The sequence below is a fragment of the Polypterus senegalus genome, chromosome 6 (assembly GCF_016835505.1).
Source record: "Polypterus senegalus isolate Bchr_013 chromosome 6, ASM1683550v1, whole genome shotgun sequence".
Lineage (NCBI taxonomy): Eukaryota > Metazoa > Chordata > Cladistia > Polypteriformes > Polypteridae > Polypterus > Polypterus senegalus.
In genome coordinates, this window is record NC_053159.1 from 46,714,604 (window position 1) to 46,734,036 (window position 19,433).

At 37.5% G+C, this 19,433-nt stretch overlaps 1 protein-coding gene across 1 annotated transcript in view; it reads right to left on the reverse strand.

Moving 5' to 3' along the window:
* Window positions 1-19,433, reverse strand: part of ankzf1 (ankyrin repeat and zinc finger peptidyl tRNA hydrolase 1) — a 70,822-nt gene that overhangs the window by 40,358 nt on the left and 11,031 nt on the right. The window contains exon 3 of the mRNA XM_039755960.1: window positions 9,998-10,119. Coding sequence (XP_039611894.1) covers window positions 9,998-10,119 — 122 coding nt within the window. The remainder of the gene's footprint in view (window positions 1-9,997; window positions 10,120-19,433) is intronic.

Genomic DNA, 19,433 nt, shown 5'->3' on the forward strand with positions numbered 1-19,433 from the left:
GGACAAAACATTACCTGCCTTCTCCCAGTATGTGGATTGTAACACCCGGGGAAATGGGACTATCAACCTACTGTATGCAAATGTTAAAGGCGCAAACAGCGTCACCCTGCTGCCTACACTTGGGAAAGCAGATCATAACCTGGTTCTGCTTCAGCCTCACTACAAACCAAGAGTGAGGGAGCTACCTACAACCACACGCTCATTCAGGAAGTGGTCCCCTGAGGCACAGCAGGCTCTGAGAGACTGCTTTGGAACTGCGGACTGGGAAATCCTGCTGGGGTCACAAAGAGAGAACATTGAGGAGGTTGTTGACTGCACTACTGACTACATCAACTTCTGTATGGACATTATAGTTCCAGTAAGAACAGTACGCTGCTATGCTAACAACAAGCCATGGATTACAAGTGACACCAAGGGCCTTTTGAACCAGATGAAAAGGGCTTTTAAAGGCGGTGATCAGCATGAGTTCAAGGGCATGCAGAAGGAACTGTGAGTCCAGCTCAGGGCGGCGAAGGAGCAGTACAGGAGAAAGCTGGGGCAGAAGTTGCAGAATAACAGCATGAAGGAAGTGTGGGATGGGATGAAGATCATCACTGGCTGCAGCTCGAAGCAGGGTGCCACCATCGAGAGAGACGTGGAGAGAGAAAACCAGATGAACAACTTCTTCAACAGGTTTGACCACCTTAACCCACTGTCACCTCGGAGTACTGCACCCTCCACCCATCCTTCTGCTGATACCAGCATAGGAGAGAGTTTCCCCCAAACCACAATTACAGCAGCCCAGGTAAGCAGACAGCTGAGGAGACTTTGTGTCAGTAAAGCAGCGGGTCTCGCCACGACTGCTGAAGGCCTGTGTGTTGGAGCTGGGGAGTCCTCTACAGCGCATCTTCAACCTGAGCCTGGAACAGAGGAGAGTCCCGAGGCTTTGGAAAACAACTTGCATCACCCCAGTCCCAAAGGTATCACGTCCTAGTGAGCTAAACAACTTCCAACCTGTTGTTCTGATGTCACATGTGATGATGACCATGGAGTGGCTGCTGCTTCACCACCTGAGGCCACAGATCCGTCACACCCTCGACTCTCTGCAGCTTGCATACCAGGAGAAGGTGGGAGCAGAGGATGCCATTATCTATATGCTACACCGATTCCTCTCCCGCTTGGACAGAGGCAGTGGTGCTGTAAGAATTATGTTTCCGGACCTCTAGTGCCTTCAACACCATCCAACCTCTGCTCCTTAGGGACAAGCTGACAGAGATGGGAGTAGACTCATACCAGGTAGCATGGATCGTGGACTATCTTAAAGACAGACCTCAGTATGTGCGTCTTGGGAACTGCCGGACTGACATTGTGGTCAGCAACACAGGAGCGCCGCAGGGGAGTGTACTTTCTCCGGTCCTGTTCAGCCTATACACATCGGACTTCCAATACAACTCGGAGTCCTGCCACGTCCAAAAGTTTGCTGATGACACTGCTATCGTGGGCTGCATCAGGAGTAGGCAGAAGGAGGAGTATAGGAAGTTAATATAGGTCTTTGTTAAATGGTGCGACTCAAACCACCTACAACTGACCACCAGCAAAACCAAGGAGCTGGCGGTGGATTTTAGGAGGCCCAGGCCCCTCATGGACCCCTTGATCATCAGAGGTGACTGTGTGCAGAGGGTGCAGACCTATAAATATCTGGGAGTGCAGCTGGATGATAAATTGGACTGGACTGCCAATACTGATGCTCTGTGTAAGAAAGGACAGAGCCGACAATACTTCCTTAGACGGCTGGCGTCCTTCAACATCTGCAATAAGATGCTGCAGATGTTCTATCAGACGGTTGTGGCGAGCACCCTCTTCTACGCGATGGAGTTCTGGGGAGGCAGCATAAAGAAGAGGGATGCCACACGGCTGGACAAACTGGTGAGGAAGGCAGGCTCTATTGTAGGCAAGGAGCTGGACAGTTTGACATCCATGGTAGAGCGACGGGCACTGAGCAGGCTCCTGTCAATAACAGAGAGTCTACTGCATCCACTGAACAGTATCATCTCCAGACAGAGGAGCAGCTTCAGCGACAGACTGCTGCCACTGTCCTGCTCCACTGACAGACTGAGGAGATCATTCCTCCCCCACACTTTGCGACTCTTCAATTCCACCTGGGGGGGTAAACGTTAACATTACACAAAGTTATTGTCTGTCTGTTATACCTTCATTGCTATCACTCTTTAATTTAATATTGTTCTTTATTAGTATGCTGCTGCTGGAGTATGTGAATTTCCCCTTGGGATTAATGAAGTATCTACCTACAGTACAGGCCAAAAGTTTGGACACACCTCCTCATTCAATGTGTTTTCTGTATTTTCATGACCATTTACAGCACTCCATCACTCTCCTTCTTGGTCAAATAGCCCTTACACAGCCTGGAGGTCTGTTTGGGGCCATTGTCCTGTTGAAAAATAAATGATCGTCCAACTAACCTGACTTCTGCACAACACAACTGCTGGTCCCAACCCCATTGATAAAGCAAGAAATTCCACTAAATAACCCTGATAAGGCACACCTGTGAAGTGAAAACCATTTCAGGTGACTACCTGTTGAAGCTCATCAAGAGAATGCCAAGAGTGTGCAAAGCAGTAATCAGAGCAAAGGGTGGCTATTTTGAAGAAACTAGAATATAAAACATGTTTTCAGTTATTTCACCTTTTTTTGTTAAGTACATAACTCCACATGTGTTCATTCATAGTTTTGATGCCTTCAGTGAGAATCTACCAATGTAAATGGTCATGAAAATAAAGAAATCACATTGAATAAGGAGGTGTGTCTAAACTTTTGGCCTATACTGTATCTATAATAATAATAACTATGACAGATTCCCAATTGTAGGTGTTTTCAGTTTACATGTAGAATGCCAGTGTGACCAGACAGCAAGAGAAGGACACATACAAGATTTAGTCATTTCAAAAAGATTAAAAGTGGATGTGAGGCAGGTCATGGATATTGGTATGTCGGATCACTTTTGCATATTATTTAATGTAGAAATACTGATAACTACAACTAATGAGAAGTGTATCATTATTAAAAAAAAACATTAATTTTATACATATGCAGCTTCACAAGTTTAACATTACACAAATCAGAGCCCATTTAAATGACCTCCTTACAAGGAGGGCAGAATTTAAAGTTTACTGCATGTACCCTTGTTTCTATCGCCCCGGTGCTAAGTCGAGCAAGCTGTTAGCATTTAGATTATGCAGCTGTGACTCATTAGCCTCTATTTCCCAAGTAAAGTCAAAATCTGGTATTATCACTCACCACCCCTCAGAAATTAATAACGCTTTCTTTGACTTTTACTCTGAAGTCTTCACTTACACTGAACCTCTATCGTCAGATGCAATGGATGTTTTTTTTAAACCTAGTGATTTGGCTAAACTCTCACAAACCAATGACACTCGTTTAGATGCCTCAGTCTCAAATGAAGAAATAAAACTGCCTTAAATTCATTTGCAAAAAACAAAGCCCCTGGTCTAAATGGTATAAAGCCAGAAGTAAATTCCATATTTATGCCACAAGTATCAAGCTCGCAGTTTCAAATGATCAATGCTTCTCTCTCCTCATTAAATTTACACTTTTAATATAAATTCCCCTATTACAGTGATCCCTCGCTATATCGTGCATTGACTTTCGCGGCTTCACTACATCCCTCTAATTTTAAATGTAAGCATATCTAAATATATATCACGGATTTTTCGCTGGTTCGCGGATATCTGCAGACAATGGGTCTTTTAATTTATGGTACATGCTTCTTCAGTTTGCTTGCCCAGTTGATTTCATACAAGGGACGCTATTGGGGGATGGCTTAGAAGCTACTCAATCAGAGCATGTATTACGTATTAAATAAAACTCCTCAATGATATACGATATGCTTCCCGTGTGGTGCTTGATTGTTTGCTTTTCTCTGTCTCTCTCACTCTCTCTGCCTGACGGAGGGGGTGTGAGCAGAGGGGCTGTTTGCACAGAGGCTGTTTGTCTAGAGGATACAGACGCTCCTCTAAAAAATGCCGCTTTATCCCAGTGCTTCGGCATACTTAAAAGCCCAAAAGCATGTATTGATTTTTTGATTGTTTGCTTTTCTCTCTCTCTCTCTCTGACATTCTCTGCTCCTGACACGCATTCTTTGAAGACGAAGATGTGTTTGCATTCATTTAATTGTGAGAAAGAACTGTCATCTACGTCTTGTCATGGAGCACAGTTTAAACTTTTGACTAAAAGGTGTTATTTCATGTCTAGAGGGCTCTAATAATGTTAACAGTGTGGGAGAGTGTATAAGGGCTTAACATATAAAAATAACCATACAAACATATGGTTTCTACTTCGCGGATTTTCATCTATCGCGGGGGGTTCTGGAACACAACCCCTGCGATCGAGGAGGGATTACTGTATATCCATTCTCCTCAAGTAGTGTAAAAATTCCATACTGTTCCAGTTACTGTCCACTATCACTTATGAACTCACGACCCTGAGCTATTAGCCAAAGTTTTGGCTCTCCGGCTCAAATCCATGATTCATTCAGACCAGACATCTCGTTACTAACTGACAGCATGTGCTGGCTATTGCACATTTTAGTCACGGCTCCTTCACTCTCACCTCTGGCAGTGCACTTTTCACTTGACATAGACAGGTTGGACTGGAATTTTGTGTACAAAGTTATAAGTGAAATGGGCTTTAATACCTTATTTATCAACATGATTCAATCGCTGTATGGTTGTTTGTCATGCTCCTTTCCTATGTTTGTGATGCTAAGCAGGGTTATCCATTAACTCCACTGCTTTTTGTTATCTCAAGACTCAACCTTCACCCTGCATGCACTGGATGCTTTTATGCCTATTCTGGCTCATAACACAGTCCACAAGGTATCTTTATATGCTGACAACAATCTTTTGTTTCTAGGAAATGCTCCTTCTGACTCCTCACATATTAACGTTATTTTGTACATACAAATCAGGCTATAAAATCAACTAGCTGAAATCTGCCCTGCTTCCTATAAATCACCCCTGTCAATCTCTTCCTTTTTCTCCAATCATTCCAGTTAAGTCTTTCAAATATTTAGGAATCACCATTACTGATTTTATATGGTCAAACTTCCACACCATGTTTAATGAAGTAACATAGTCAATGCACTCTTGGAATAACGTCTCTCTCTCCTTTCAGACTCATTTGGCAATCATAAATATGATTATTGTTCCTCGTTTAAATTTTGTCAGCTCAATGGTCCCTCTTCCCCCACCTTCCTCCTTTTGATTTCAGGTCAGATCAGCCATCAGCTCTTTTTTTGGAACGGTTAAAGAACTGCTATCAAACACTCCATTTTGATTCAAGCCAGGCAGAAGTATCACCCTTCCAGATTTTGAACTGCACAATTGGGAATATCTTCTTTGCCCATTATCCCTAAGATTGAATCAACATTTTCACCTCTGTCCTGGCTACTTATAGAAACAAACATTGTCCCCCCCCCACTCTCTGCAACAGCTACCATTTATTAGGCTCAAACCAAAAAAGGGCGCAGGTAAATAAAACCTTATAAATTATGTTCTGAGTGTTTGACACAAAGTAGAAAAGCAACTTGGCTCCACACTGCACTGGCACTCCCTCACACCATTGTTTCAAAATAGCTCTCTCAACATTGGTGGGCAATCCATCTTTTATCCACTTTGGGCTTCACGTAGTATCAGCACATATGGCAACTTGTTTGATGGAACTGGGCTTGCTTCTTTTCAGTTTCTGAAAGACAAATATTCTACTCCTTCCTCCTTTTATTTCTATTTACTGGTTAAATCTGTTCTTAGGATGTGCAGAGTAAGTTCAGAGTGCTCCCAACCATCCATTATATAACTACTTTTTTTAAATCTCGGACCACTAAAAGCATTTCCTCTTTGTACACACAGCTTTGTGATTCCATAACTACACCTATCTCAGGTACTCAAAAATGGTTCAACATCATTGTGTTGAAACACAATTTTTAAAAACATTAAAAATTCCTCTAGGAATTCTAACCATCAACACATCCAATATAAAATTGTCCATAAAGTTTATTATTACTGTAGAAAGTGATTCCTGATGGGCTTAGCCCCTGATCCACTCTGTCATCAGTGCACCCTTTATGTACAGGGCACCTTTCTCAACGCGTTATGGGACTGTCCCACTGTTGCTGTTCTTTGGGCTTCAATTACTTTGGCCTTCTCTTCCATTCTATCTGCATTTCTTGCTCTCCTACTACTCTACTTCTGTTACATTTCTATACTCTCTCTCTTTGTCTTCACTGCCAGCACATCATCTTATTGGCCGAAACAGCAACCAAAATTCTAATAGTTTCACAGTGGAAGAATCCCAGACCTGTCAATTCTCAGTCTGGAAGTCCTCCTTGTACAATCTTGCTTTATTAGAATTGTCAGCCACGTAGATTAATGGGATACCTGTGGCTACTACCGTATTAGTAAATGGGAAAACATTATCTCCCTGATAAAGTCATAAAGTCATGGCTGACAGCGTACTCCTGAGTTCAATTTGACACGTTTCTATTAAGATTTCTTTGCTCAGCCGGGCATATGTGCCACTGGGACATGTCAGTGACCTGCGTGCTTTATCAATTCTAATTTAAACTGCTTTCTTAAATAGCTCCGGTGTAGGGTTGGTACCGATGGGGTTTTTCTTCAAAAAGTATATACATGCAAATGTCTTTTTCCTTTTTAACAATTTCTTGTTATCTTACTATTTGTTTTTGACATCAATAAAAAACTGATTACAAAAAAGCATTTGATAGTTTAGTACAGATATGAGGCCAAATGTAAGGGCTTATATGTTCTGCTCATAAAATGCTTTTACTGCATCTGTGTGTTCACCTTGCGATGAACTGGTGTACTGTCCAGGAATTGTTCCTTCCACCCTATACTTCTCTGCAACCCTGTTTAGGATAAAGGGGTTTTGGAAGATGAATGGCTCAGTATACAAATAGGGAAAAGGTAGACCAAAAGAAGCACTTCCAGAGCAGAGCAAAGCAAAGCATGTACTTCCCAAGAATGTCACAAATAAGATCAGGGTATAATTTAAGGATCTACAGGCGCCTTTTTGTGTTGCCCAATGGCAGTGTCCATAAGTAGATTGAGCAAGACTGCTGTACATGGGTGGTTACCAAACAGGAAACGACTGTTTGAAAGAAAACTTCTTGTCAATGTTATTTTGTCAGTATATTACACAACAACGTGATATTTTGGCAAAAGCAAGAAATGTCATGCTTCCCAAAAACAAAATACTGCATTCTAGAAAAAAATATCATCTTAACCATGTAGGATCACTGTGGTAGAACATATGACTGGGGGAGCTTAGCATGCTCAGACCCAAACAGCTTTGAAATCATCAAACACCAGATATTCTACAGCAAAAACATTTCCATACCTGTTAAAGCCAAAACCCTAACAGAATGTGTCTCATGAAATAATAAATTAATAAAGTAAATCAACAATAAAAATAACTAAAAAATGTGAAAAGTGCCAAAAATATCAAGGATATGAAGCACATCTGTAAGTGAGAATGGGCAAAAAATATTCATGTTTTAGAAAAAGATGCAGGAAGTATTCAGTTAAACTGATTATCGCTAAACTTATGCTTCCATTTGATAAAATTAAAAATACTTTATTTAAATTCAAAAAAGAAAATTACAGGCTGTAACTTAATTTCAATGCAACCACTGCCTTCAAACAAAAATAAGAATAAGACAACATTATAATTAATATTGATCCAAATTTCTTTTGTGAATTAATATGAAGGCTTGTCTGTAAACCTTCAACAGTATATTCCTCCATCTCTATAGATTCTTGGGACCGTGGTATATGTGAAGTAATCTCAACTAGAACACTGATATTTCCAAGTGCTCAAATTGCTCTCCGAGTTCATACTTCTTCTACGTGAAAGATGTTCTGCCAGTGCGCTGTTCAATTGTTTTGCCTCATTTGAACACTCACATTTAGAGTACATCTTTACACTGCAACAACTTAAACTTTAATAATATTCCATAAAATATACTGCAGTCTGTCGAAATGAATTGCTTTATGCATGCTACAAATTACAAGTTTGATTATTCATATAATAAATTGTAAAACTAATGCAGTACTTATTAAAGAATAATTCGTAATCCATCACATTAACCCTTAAATTGCTACATTTAATCCATAACTTTTTCACCACACACACTGCATTACAGCATCCTCAAATATCATGTGGCAAAAGTGAAAAAGACAAAGTATTTTGTCACTCATTTTACCACAAGGCAACAATTTATCATAATCAACTGGAGCTAAGCAAACATTATTAAAGAATCATTTTAGCACACACACAATTGCTAACCTGCTTTGAATTAATTCAAAATGTTAGAATGCCTGTTCTTCCAATAGTAGCAAGTTGTGAAGGGATGTTTCCTTCAGTAAGACTGTTTTAAAAACACCATACAGACAATTTTAACTCTACCAAATTATCATGCAAAATACTTCCACATAATACTGCTATTTCACCATGTTTTGTTTTCCTCTTTAAAAATATGGGTACAAATACTGCCAAAGAATTAAAGAATGAAGCGTATATTTATCCCTCATACATCACGACAGGATATTGGAATACAGAGTTATGTTTTACCAAGCAGTTTTTCCAAGTATCAATGCATATGTGACCTACTTACCAACTAGGGAGAGAAAGACAAAAATAGAGACAGTGAGAGATAGAAAGAGCAAGGAAGGGATCTACACTGGGGGACACACAGGCACACAGAGAGAGTAGCATAGTACTATTATTTGTTTTCCTGAAGCAGCTTCAGCATAGTCTTTTATCATTTGAATACAATGAACATGCAGATTAGTGACTCCCAATTTCAAATAAATGAGCTTTTAAATAATATGTTAACTATAAACAACATTCCTAATATGTCTATAAAACTAGTAAAATAAAATACAAAACAAAACAAAAATCAATATATGAAACCACTTCTAAAGATATTTTAAAGAGTTAGATAAATAGTGCTGATATATACCTCCCTTTAAAAGAACTCCTCAAATAATGTTTTAATTTCATGACTCCATGACATTTGTTTTGTCATTTTAAAAAGCACAAGAGCTTCATCTTAAATATGGGTTTCTGAATTTTATTTTTATAAATATTTTAAGATTAATTTTTATCTTTTTACATATTCTCAGTCTCATCATTTCTTTGCTATATTCAACCTACGTTGGATATGGTCTATAAACTGCATACATAACTATTTGTCTTCCAATTGTTTAACAAATGCTTAAAAACCTGTGGAAAATATTTTTTTAAAAAAAATAACATACATTTTGAGAAATAACTTTGAAAAATGGGCTAAAATAATTACATGAATATTATTTAATATGAAAACTTAGAAACTAATTCAGGCTTTTTACCAAAGATTCGATTTGTTTTAAATTTATTTTTATTTGTGATAGAAACAGAGGTTATAAGCAAAGGGCTATATGCAAAGGTGTTGATACAGTATGAAAACATGATCATGTTGTTATGCTCAAACCCTTTTTAAAATTAAAATGAATGCGTTATAGAACTCTGTACTGATCAAGGGAATAAAAATGTTTTATCTCTAAAACTGGAGTGCATAATTATATGTAGTACTATAAGTTTAGGGAAATTAACTTACTCTGCCCTTTAACAGCATAAATACTGGCATATTTCAAAAAGTATTGAAAAAAAATTAATTGTCAAAAAATAAAAATGAGCAAGGGTCACATGAAAATGGTATCAATATGCTGAGCACATAACTTTAATGGATTATCGTATGCTTCATTCAATATAATTTTAAAAGAAAAACTGAGACCAAAGTGTCAAAACCTATTAAACACTCATTTATGGTCAGTCCATAATGAAAAGTTATCTATAATGTAACATAAATGCATGAAGAAAATATTACTTATCACAAAGAGAATATAAACACAGATAGTTCTACCTGTTGCTGTCGACTGTCAAAAGAACACTGGCAAGCAGAGCACTGCATTTTTCTGGACACTTCTGCAACAACTTCCAAATTACTCTTATGATCATTACTGTGGGACTCCTTTTCAGTCATTTCTATGGGGGGAAAAATATTAGTTGGGCCAAAGAAACAATGTACTTTTCAAAAGTAAATAATAGTTTGGAATAAAAAACAAAATACCATTTTAAAGCAAATAATAATAAATAATACTTAAAAGAGCTGCAAATGAACAAATGACCAAAGATGACACAAACAAATGTATTGAGACTGAATGAACTGAGAATCATGCCAACTGATCAGAACACAGGTTGAAATAATTCAAGCAAACCATCAGGAGAAACAGGATCACTATTCTAATTATTTATGGAATATAAAAGCATTCTTAAAAAACAAGCAGTACTATGCCTTTTATTACATTAATTAGTATTTTAATGACATACACTCATATTTGTGGAGCAGCCAAACATTACTTACCAAGATAAAATTATTTATGCCATAAATAATCTATTAAGCACATCTTGGCACATATCATAATCTAAAGATATGAATGGATTGCAAATATGGCTGTAAAGGTTGTATTTGTGCATATTTTTGCTCCTTGTGTACTGAACATGTGGAAGCAAGAAACAGCATTGGGAAATAGAAATTCTTTGAGAAACAAAAGTAGTCTATAAGCTGTTAACACTATACTATCAATACAAGTTAATGCTGACAAATGGGTTGCATATTGCATTACTAATAAAATGATAGAAACTTTCTTTTTATTTGTGAAAGTATGTTATATTATTTGATATTACTTATTCAGATGTGTGTTTATAAATTCATAAAGTAAATGTATCATACAAAATCTGCCATTTTTAAGGAGGAATTGATTTTATAGGGAATTAACCATCTCAAAAGATTTTCATACAATTGAGAAGTGCTTCCACCTTTGTTTAAACTGCTGTCTAAAATTGTGTTTTCTCTGCAATTAGACTAGTATCAAAATGATCATACTGTATCTACTCAAATTATATTATTTTCATATATAATATACACTCAATTTTTTTTTATAAAGCAATGCTGGAACACATGCAGAATCACATACAGACACAGTGTTTTATCAACAGCTATGCACTTTTCTTTTGCAATCAATTATTTTGTGTTTTATAGTTTTAATTAATTTACACCAAATTGCAGAGATATGCTTTCACTTTGACATTAAACAGTCTTTTTCTGTGGATCAATGTCAAAAAAGCTAAATTACATCCACTGTGTTGTAATGCTGTATAAGAAAGGGTAAATACTTGTTATAGGCTCTGTAGTTGATACTGAAACATGCTAAGTAGATTATAAATCCATTTTCAGAAAGTGTCAAAAATGTATTCTTACATTTTTTAGATCATATGTATATGTTTTTATGTTTTATTAATTTTTCTTTGTACATTGTTTTCACATTGGTGCTAACATATTATGGTATGAGGCACAAAAAAATTGTTGAGTAATGTGTTCCATGCAAGCATGCTATGTATCTCCAGCATGGCTCTGCTGGAAAAGATGACATTGCGCAAAACTAAGCAGCTTACTTTTAAAACAGAAAATTTTGTGTTGACAGCTTTCGAAAGGCTTATCGTTAGCAACAAAACTAGTATCATGCTGCTGCTCAGCATTAGAACTGCTTCAATATTTAATGTTGAAAAACAAAACAACACTTTTCCTTCTGCTGGGTAAATGAAATAACAAATGAAGTAGAAACGAATATATTTTTAAGTAATCAGTTTACAGTCATGCTCACTTCACAGTCTATAGTATGTATGGAAAATTGAAACCAGCAAGTTAAGTAAAATCCTAGAAAAGGCCGTCATTATGCAGCTAAATGACCATCTCAATAAATATGCTATTCTTGATAAGGTTCAGTCGGGTTTCAGAACAAATCACAGTACAGAAACTGCACTTGTTAAAGTAGTAAATGACTTGCGGGTAAATGCAGACAGAGGATGTGCATCTGTTCTCATCCTCTTAGATCTGTATGCCGCATTTGATAAAATTGATCACAATATTCTTAGAAATCGCCTTAGTCAATGGGTGGGCCTCTTTGGCAGTGCCTTAAATTGGTTTAATGTCCTACCTGGCAGGTAGAAAATTCTTTATTAGTTGTGGTAATTATACTTCAAAGACACATGATATTCTAGATGGTGTTCCACAAGGATCTATCCTGAGTTCACTGCTCTTTTCGGTCTACATGCTTCCATTAAGTCAGACTATCTCAAGAAATAATTTGACCTACCACAGCTATGCTGATGACACACAACTGTATTTATCAATAGTGCCTAATTACCCAGACTGTCTTGGTTCACTGACACAATGTCTTACTTGTTTTTCTGAATGGATGGGTAATTTTCTCAAACAAAATAAGGAGAAAACAGAAATTTTAGTGATTGGCAAAAACAGATATAATGAGGGTATTTGAAATAAACTTGATCTATTAGCATTAAAAGTCAAGACAGAGGTAAAGAATTTAGGGGTAATTATTGATCAACCGATCAAAGCACCATACTGTCCCTACATTAATGGATTGAAGGCCAGAGGTCCACATGACCGTCATCATCAAGTTCTTCCATGTGAAGCCTGAAAACCATGAGGTCTGACTGAGATCATTTATGATAGGTAGAATGCCTAGAGGGGGCTGGGCGGTCTTGTGGCCTGGAACCCCTGCAGATTTTGTTTTTTTTCTTCAGTCATCTGGAGTTTTTTGTTTTTGTTTGTTTTTTCTGTCTTCCCTGGCCATCGAACCTTACTTTTATTCTATGTTAATTAGTATTGCCTAATTTTATTTATATATTTTGTCTTTTTTTCTTTTTCTTCATCCTTTAAAGCACTTTGAGCTGTATCATTTGTATGAAAATGTGCTATATAAATAAATATTGTTGTTGTTGACAAATTACAATGTAGCTGGCGTTATATGTCAGCACAGATTTCCATATTCTATTGTGAACACATAGCATCTCTCCTTTGTACTGCTGCATGTGCATCTTCCCATCAGGCACTGCATCTGCATCTGGATGGCCACTGCCTACACCACCTTTCATAGATACCAAGAAGGCTTATCTTTTTAGTTTATTTGCCATAGAAAGTGGTGTGAACATTTTATCAAAGGTCTGTCTATGTCCGTGAAAGGCTCAGTGAGTTACAACACCCGTTTCTGAAAGTCTTTCCCTGATGTTTGACTGGGTTCCTTCTCCAAATAGGAAATAGTGTTTAGCATACATTTCTATTTACAACACTAGCTATTGAGACTTTTTGGGTTTGCTTTACATATACTGAGTGAAAAGGCATTGACATTGCATATGGTAACAACTGTTCGTCAATGGTTGTATTCTGTCTTGACTTAAAAAAAACAAAGCAGTTCTGCACAAAAAGTGTGTTTATTGTCCAAAACTGGAGAAAGTCTATTGATAAGCTATGAGGCACCATTTGTGTGGGGAGGTGAATCACACAATTTAAGTACATATCTGCTGTCAAACTATTGTGACTGTCGATGATTCAATATGTGTGCCAACTCTGGAGAAATATCCCCAAATTATAATTTTCCTATACACTGCTGCCACACATATTGAATAGTCTATAAATACAATGGTTTCATGGCAGACACATACTGAGATCATATTTTTTCCCCATGAAATGCTGCCACACATATTTAATCACAAATAAATACAATGGTTTGATGGCAGATATATACTCAAATCATATGATTTTTTTTCCCATATTGTACTGGTCCTTCTGGTTTTACCACAGCACAATCTCAGATCTGTGTCAGCACTGAACAAAGAAAACCTAACTTTTTATTGTCACATTTTCATACATTGTCAGGTCTAACATGTCAGTAAAAAACATCGTGTGCATTCTGCGTTCCGGCATTGAGCTATTTACAAAAAGGCTTCCTCCATCCTAACACTTGCCAGTGTTTTGTTTCCAATAAATCCAAACGCCAATGCAACTGTTCACATTCATGCGGTGAATAAATCAGTTCATGATACCAATTAGCGCTGACTGTTATGAGCTTTCCATAGCATACATATTGTGTGGATGCTTACTAAAAAAATGCAGAGGAAATGAGGCCATAAAGGTTGAGGAACACTGCTCTAAAATAAATGCTGTATTCCAGCAAGGCAATGAAACTGTTATTTTAAAGTGGCTGAGAAAAAAAAAACATAGTTGCTACATTTTAAGACACGGCATATTTATCAATTTTCTTATTTAAACTTTATGAACACTGATGAAATTGTCTGGAGCAGCACAATGGTTGATGGGTACTGCCACAGTGCCTCGTAAGATCATGCTAAACACATCTTCCTAAAGCTTTGGTAAACTTTGTAGACGGCCTTTATTTGCATAAACTAATAAGCTTCATTTGTCTGTGTAACTGCCGTCAGTGCAGCTGTGAAAACGGGTACTTGGTATGTACGAATATCCCACTCACTACAGCACTAACCTCCTTAGCATTACATTTTTTTTCTAAAAAAAATACAGTATGCAAAAATGGGTGCATTTTTGTCATGAAAAATGACATTTTCATTAAACCTCAAAAGTACTGTATAATTAAGATACAAATAATAATGATAATCCATCCATTCATCCATTATCCAACCCACTATATCCTAACTACAGGGTCACGGGGGTCTGCTGGAGCCAATCCCAGCCAACACAGGGCACAAGGCAGGAAACAAACCCCGGGCAGGGCGCCAGCCCACTGCAGAATAATGATAATAATAAAAATACTAATAATACGAACAATAATAATAATAATGCCAAAATAAAATATATATATATTATATATATTTGCAATATCCATCCATCCATCCATCCATCCATTTTCTAACCCGCTGAATCCGAATAGGGTCACGGGGATCTGCTGGAGCCAATCCCAGCCAACACAGGGCACAAGGCAGGAACCAATCCTGGGCAGGGTGCCAACCCACTGCAGAATAATGATAATAATAAAAATAATACTAATAATACGAACAATAATAATAATAATGCCAAAATAAAATATATATATATTATATATATTTGCAATATAATTGCAAAATTAGTCTTTTGTGTGGTATACTTCCTTCAGATGACAAAATATCTTTTTGTAGTATTTTTTTTGTTGCCTTTGCATAATGGGACAGAAAGTCTATTCTTGATCCACATAATCTACACCGCCCATCGTACTATTGTAGTTGACCACAGCACAATGCTTAGTAACCTACTTGTTACCTTTTGCTTATACAGTGACTTTAGCTGCATTATGTACAGTGCTAAGAAGACAAACATCTTTCTTGTCTTTCCATTTCAGTGCAAGCACTTTAACCTTTTGCCAAGCTACTAGCATTCCTCATAGTAATTTAGCTCTACCAAAGGTTGGGAGACACTGCTCCATATGTGTCAGAATTCTTTGCAGTAGAGGTCAAAGTAGGGCTGGCGAAGTATAAAAAATTCTTCATGGTTAAATAGTAACTTTGATCAGCAAAGCATCTATCAAAGTCAGTAACAACGACGTAGGAATGCCGTACAGACTGTTTTTCGAATGAAACATTGTTACGTTCCTTGTATACAGAACCATATTCCAAATGTATCCTGTTTTAGATTCACAAAGCCTGTAAAACTTTATGCCAAATCTTGCTCTTTTTGATGGGATGTACTGTATGACTTATAAGCCACTAGCTGAAATACCCAGCGTTGCCCGGGATGAAAATAAAGTGTTTTTTTTTTTTAATTGTTTCAGAAAAATATAATTTATAAAACACCACAAATGTAAAAATAAAAATAAATTAACAAACAATCAAGACTATGTTCTTGTTTTGCGGTCTTGTATGTATATAATCATCCAGCTGACGCTCGGAACCAGCCAACTCTATTTCATTTCAAAAGCAACAGGAGCGCGGTGCTGCTCAAACATAAAGAATATTGGCAGTCACATTGTTTCATGAAAATTGCTCCAGCCGTTCGGAAGTGATGCTGGAACATACATACATACACACACACATATTTTGCCTCTGTAGTTAGAACATAACGTGGCAAACACGGATACAGTTATTGCATGATTGGCTAAGAATGTTCAAATGCTTCAGTGACGCCACTGGACCGTCGAGTATAGTAAGTTGGTGTTAGTTCAAGCAGATAACAGTAAGTTCGGTTGGTTTTTGGAACGTTGGTTTGGTGGGGCATACTTTCCAGGACTAACATCGTCGACTGACTTAAACCCTTCCACAGCTCCGGAACCGTAGTAATTTAGAACGTATTGGCATTTGCTTGGTACGTCGAAATCTATCTTTGGGCAGTTCAATTTTGGCATCCGTCCTTCCGACATCTATTGGCAAACTGAATAATGACGGCTGGGTATTAACAACGGTCATTGTTTAAATTTTAGCTGATCTCAGATCTAAAATGACCATGCCAACATAATTATTACCCCGACACTGATTGGAGTCATAAAATACGGTTTGTTTTGAAAATTTGTTTGCCGGAAAAAATCAAATGAGGTGCGCCGAAGAGCTGAGTTCACGTCTCCCAGCCCCATTTAAACAGGAAGCTCTTCATTACATCAGCCAAAAAGCTCTAGTTTAAGCACAAATCAGTGCCATGATAACAAAGTCATTTCAAGGACTTAAAAAAACAATTCTTTGCAGAGAAAGTATGGATTTCACAAACGTAGAATTTGTAGCCTGATGCGATCGGGCTCCCAGTCGCTAGTATATATATATATATATATATATATATATATATGTATATCTCTATAATAATAAAAGGCAAAGCCCTCACTGACTGACTCACTCACTCACCACTAATTCTCCAACTTTCTGTGTAGGTAGAAGGCTGAAATTTGGCAGGCTTATTCCTTACAGCTTACTTACAAAAGTTAAGCAGGTTTCATTTCGAAATTCTACATGTAACGGTCATAACGGTCGATAACGGTCGACAACGTCCACCACGTTGAACTTTCTTATTTATGGCCCCATCTTCACGAAATTTGGTAGGCGGCTTCCCTGCGCTAACCGAAACCGATGTACATACTTATTTCGATGGTATGACGCCACTGTCGGCCTCCATATTGAACTTTCCAATGTCACTAATTCTCCAACTTCCCGTGTAGGTAGAAGGCTGAAATTTGGCGGGCTCATTCCTTATAGCTTACTTACAAAAGTTAAGCAGGTTTCATTTCGAAATTCTATGCGTAACGGTCATAACGGTCGACTCTCAAAAGCTGGATGTGAAGTTATCAATGAAACCGGTTGTATGCTTACAACGCTTGACAGTTGCCGAATGTCACTTCAACACAAGTCCTGCAAATACTGTCGTAATTGAAACAAACTATGAAACTCAAACCGATTATGACAGCAGCAATCCAAGCTGAGAGATTTGAAACAAGATTACTGTTCACATGGCCAACTGTACGTTACATGCCCAAGAGTAAGCTCAGCGCACAGCTTGATCATATTACAACCGGAGGGCCGAACTCACAATGTGGTATACAAAGAGATCCTTAAATAATTATTGGCATATTTTCCCTCAGTTTAAAAAGATTTAATTTTCTTCTTAATAAAAATTTTAAGGCAGTACTTCGCCGCTGTGAAGCGCAGGTATTTTGCTAGTGTATATATATATATATATATATATATATATATATATATATATATATATATATATATATATAGATATACATACATATACATACATACACAGTAGAGTCTCGCTTATCCGACACAAACGAGCCGACCGAACGTCGGATAAACGAAAATGTTGGATAATGGCAGGGGTTAAGAAAAAGCCTATTAAACGTCAAACTATGTTACAATTTTATACATTATGAACCTAATAATCATGTTTTACAACAAAACAGAATAAATTAACTGATAAAATGAATTTAGAGTTACAGAACTGTCTGACGTTAAATACAGTATGTACTGTACTTAAAAAGTTCAGTCCTGTGATGATTTAAAGACATTTTTGATCATAGTCTGCTTTCCTGACGAGTGCCGTGTCTTCGCTGTGAAGTCTCGCCATCTTTGCAGCATCATTATGTCGATTCCTGTAGCAGCTTCTTGTTGCTCAATGTAATTAATTGCAGTTTCTAGCCTTAACTCCGTCACTAATATAGTCAACATCCGTATGAGCGTATACTGTTTACTACAGCATTGTGACTGCGTGTGTGTGTTTGTGCTGTGACGTGCGAGTCCCCATCTTGCACTCGAGAACTCGAAGCTGAATCTCAGTACTTTTAGCAACACCAGCTTTATTAAGCTTGAAACAGCAACAGCGCAGTTATCTATTGTAGCGGGATCTGCCATTATCCTATACACAGACACAGCAGTCAGGCTGGGTCAGGGGGAAAGTAATACTGTGCCCTGCGCATTTATAATGTCCCTAGTTCCTTGGATCACCCATCAATGGCAGGCACTTATAGCATGTCCACAATCTTTTCAGATTGGCTTTTATGTCGAACTGCTACAGCGCTGTGAGACTGCAATTGCTTTGGGACACTCTTCCGTGTGTCGTCGCGTTGGGTGGAATCCCACAAGAGTTTAGAAATTCATTCACACCAGCCATGATTCTTTTCAAAGGTAAAGTGCAGGTTAATTTGCTTTATGTATTTTTACTTTAGATTTTGTATTAATCATTTTTATATGAATAGTTTTGGGTTGTGGAATGAATCATCAGCGTTTACATTATTTCTTATGGGGAAATTCGCATTGATATACTGTACGAGTGCTTTGGACTGCAAGCACATTTCCAGAACGAATTATGCTCGCAAACCGAGGTTCCACTGTAATTAGCTGCGGCAGAGTCGGGAGCAACAAAGAATAGACTACGCTCACTCTCGCAACTTGCAGTTCTTGTTGCCGATTGATGCATATTTTTTTTTTGTTTTTTTTGTGGTGGGACGTCAGATAATATGGAATGTTGGATAAGCGAAGGTAGGATAAGTGAGACTACTGTATATATGTATAGCTGAAATACCCAGCGTCGCCTAGGGTATTTAGTTTTTTTATTGTAGGATTTTTTTAACCCTATATATTAATGTATCGAAATGTCTTTTCTTACTTGGCACATACTAGCCTAGATATACCAACCTACTAAAATGCAGCTTTTAAGCTAAACAGGAAATAGTGTTTATCTTGATGAGTCAGTCAGTGAGTGAGCTGACTTTGCATTATATATTTATATAGATTATTGTGTCTGAATAAGTTTTACTAGTATCTTAAATCCAGTATGTCTAGACACAATTAATTAGACATGATTTTAATAAGAAAACTAAATAAATAAATAAAAGTACAGTAGCAGAAACTCCACAGGCAATAACAATAATGTATGTTTTAACAACTTCTAGAACATTTAAATAATTGTTTTAAAATTAGCAGAACAGGCTTCTTGCATTCCACTTCAC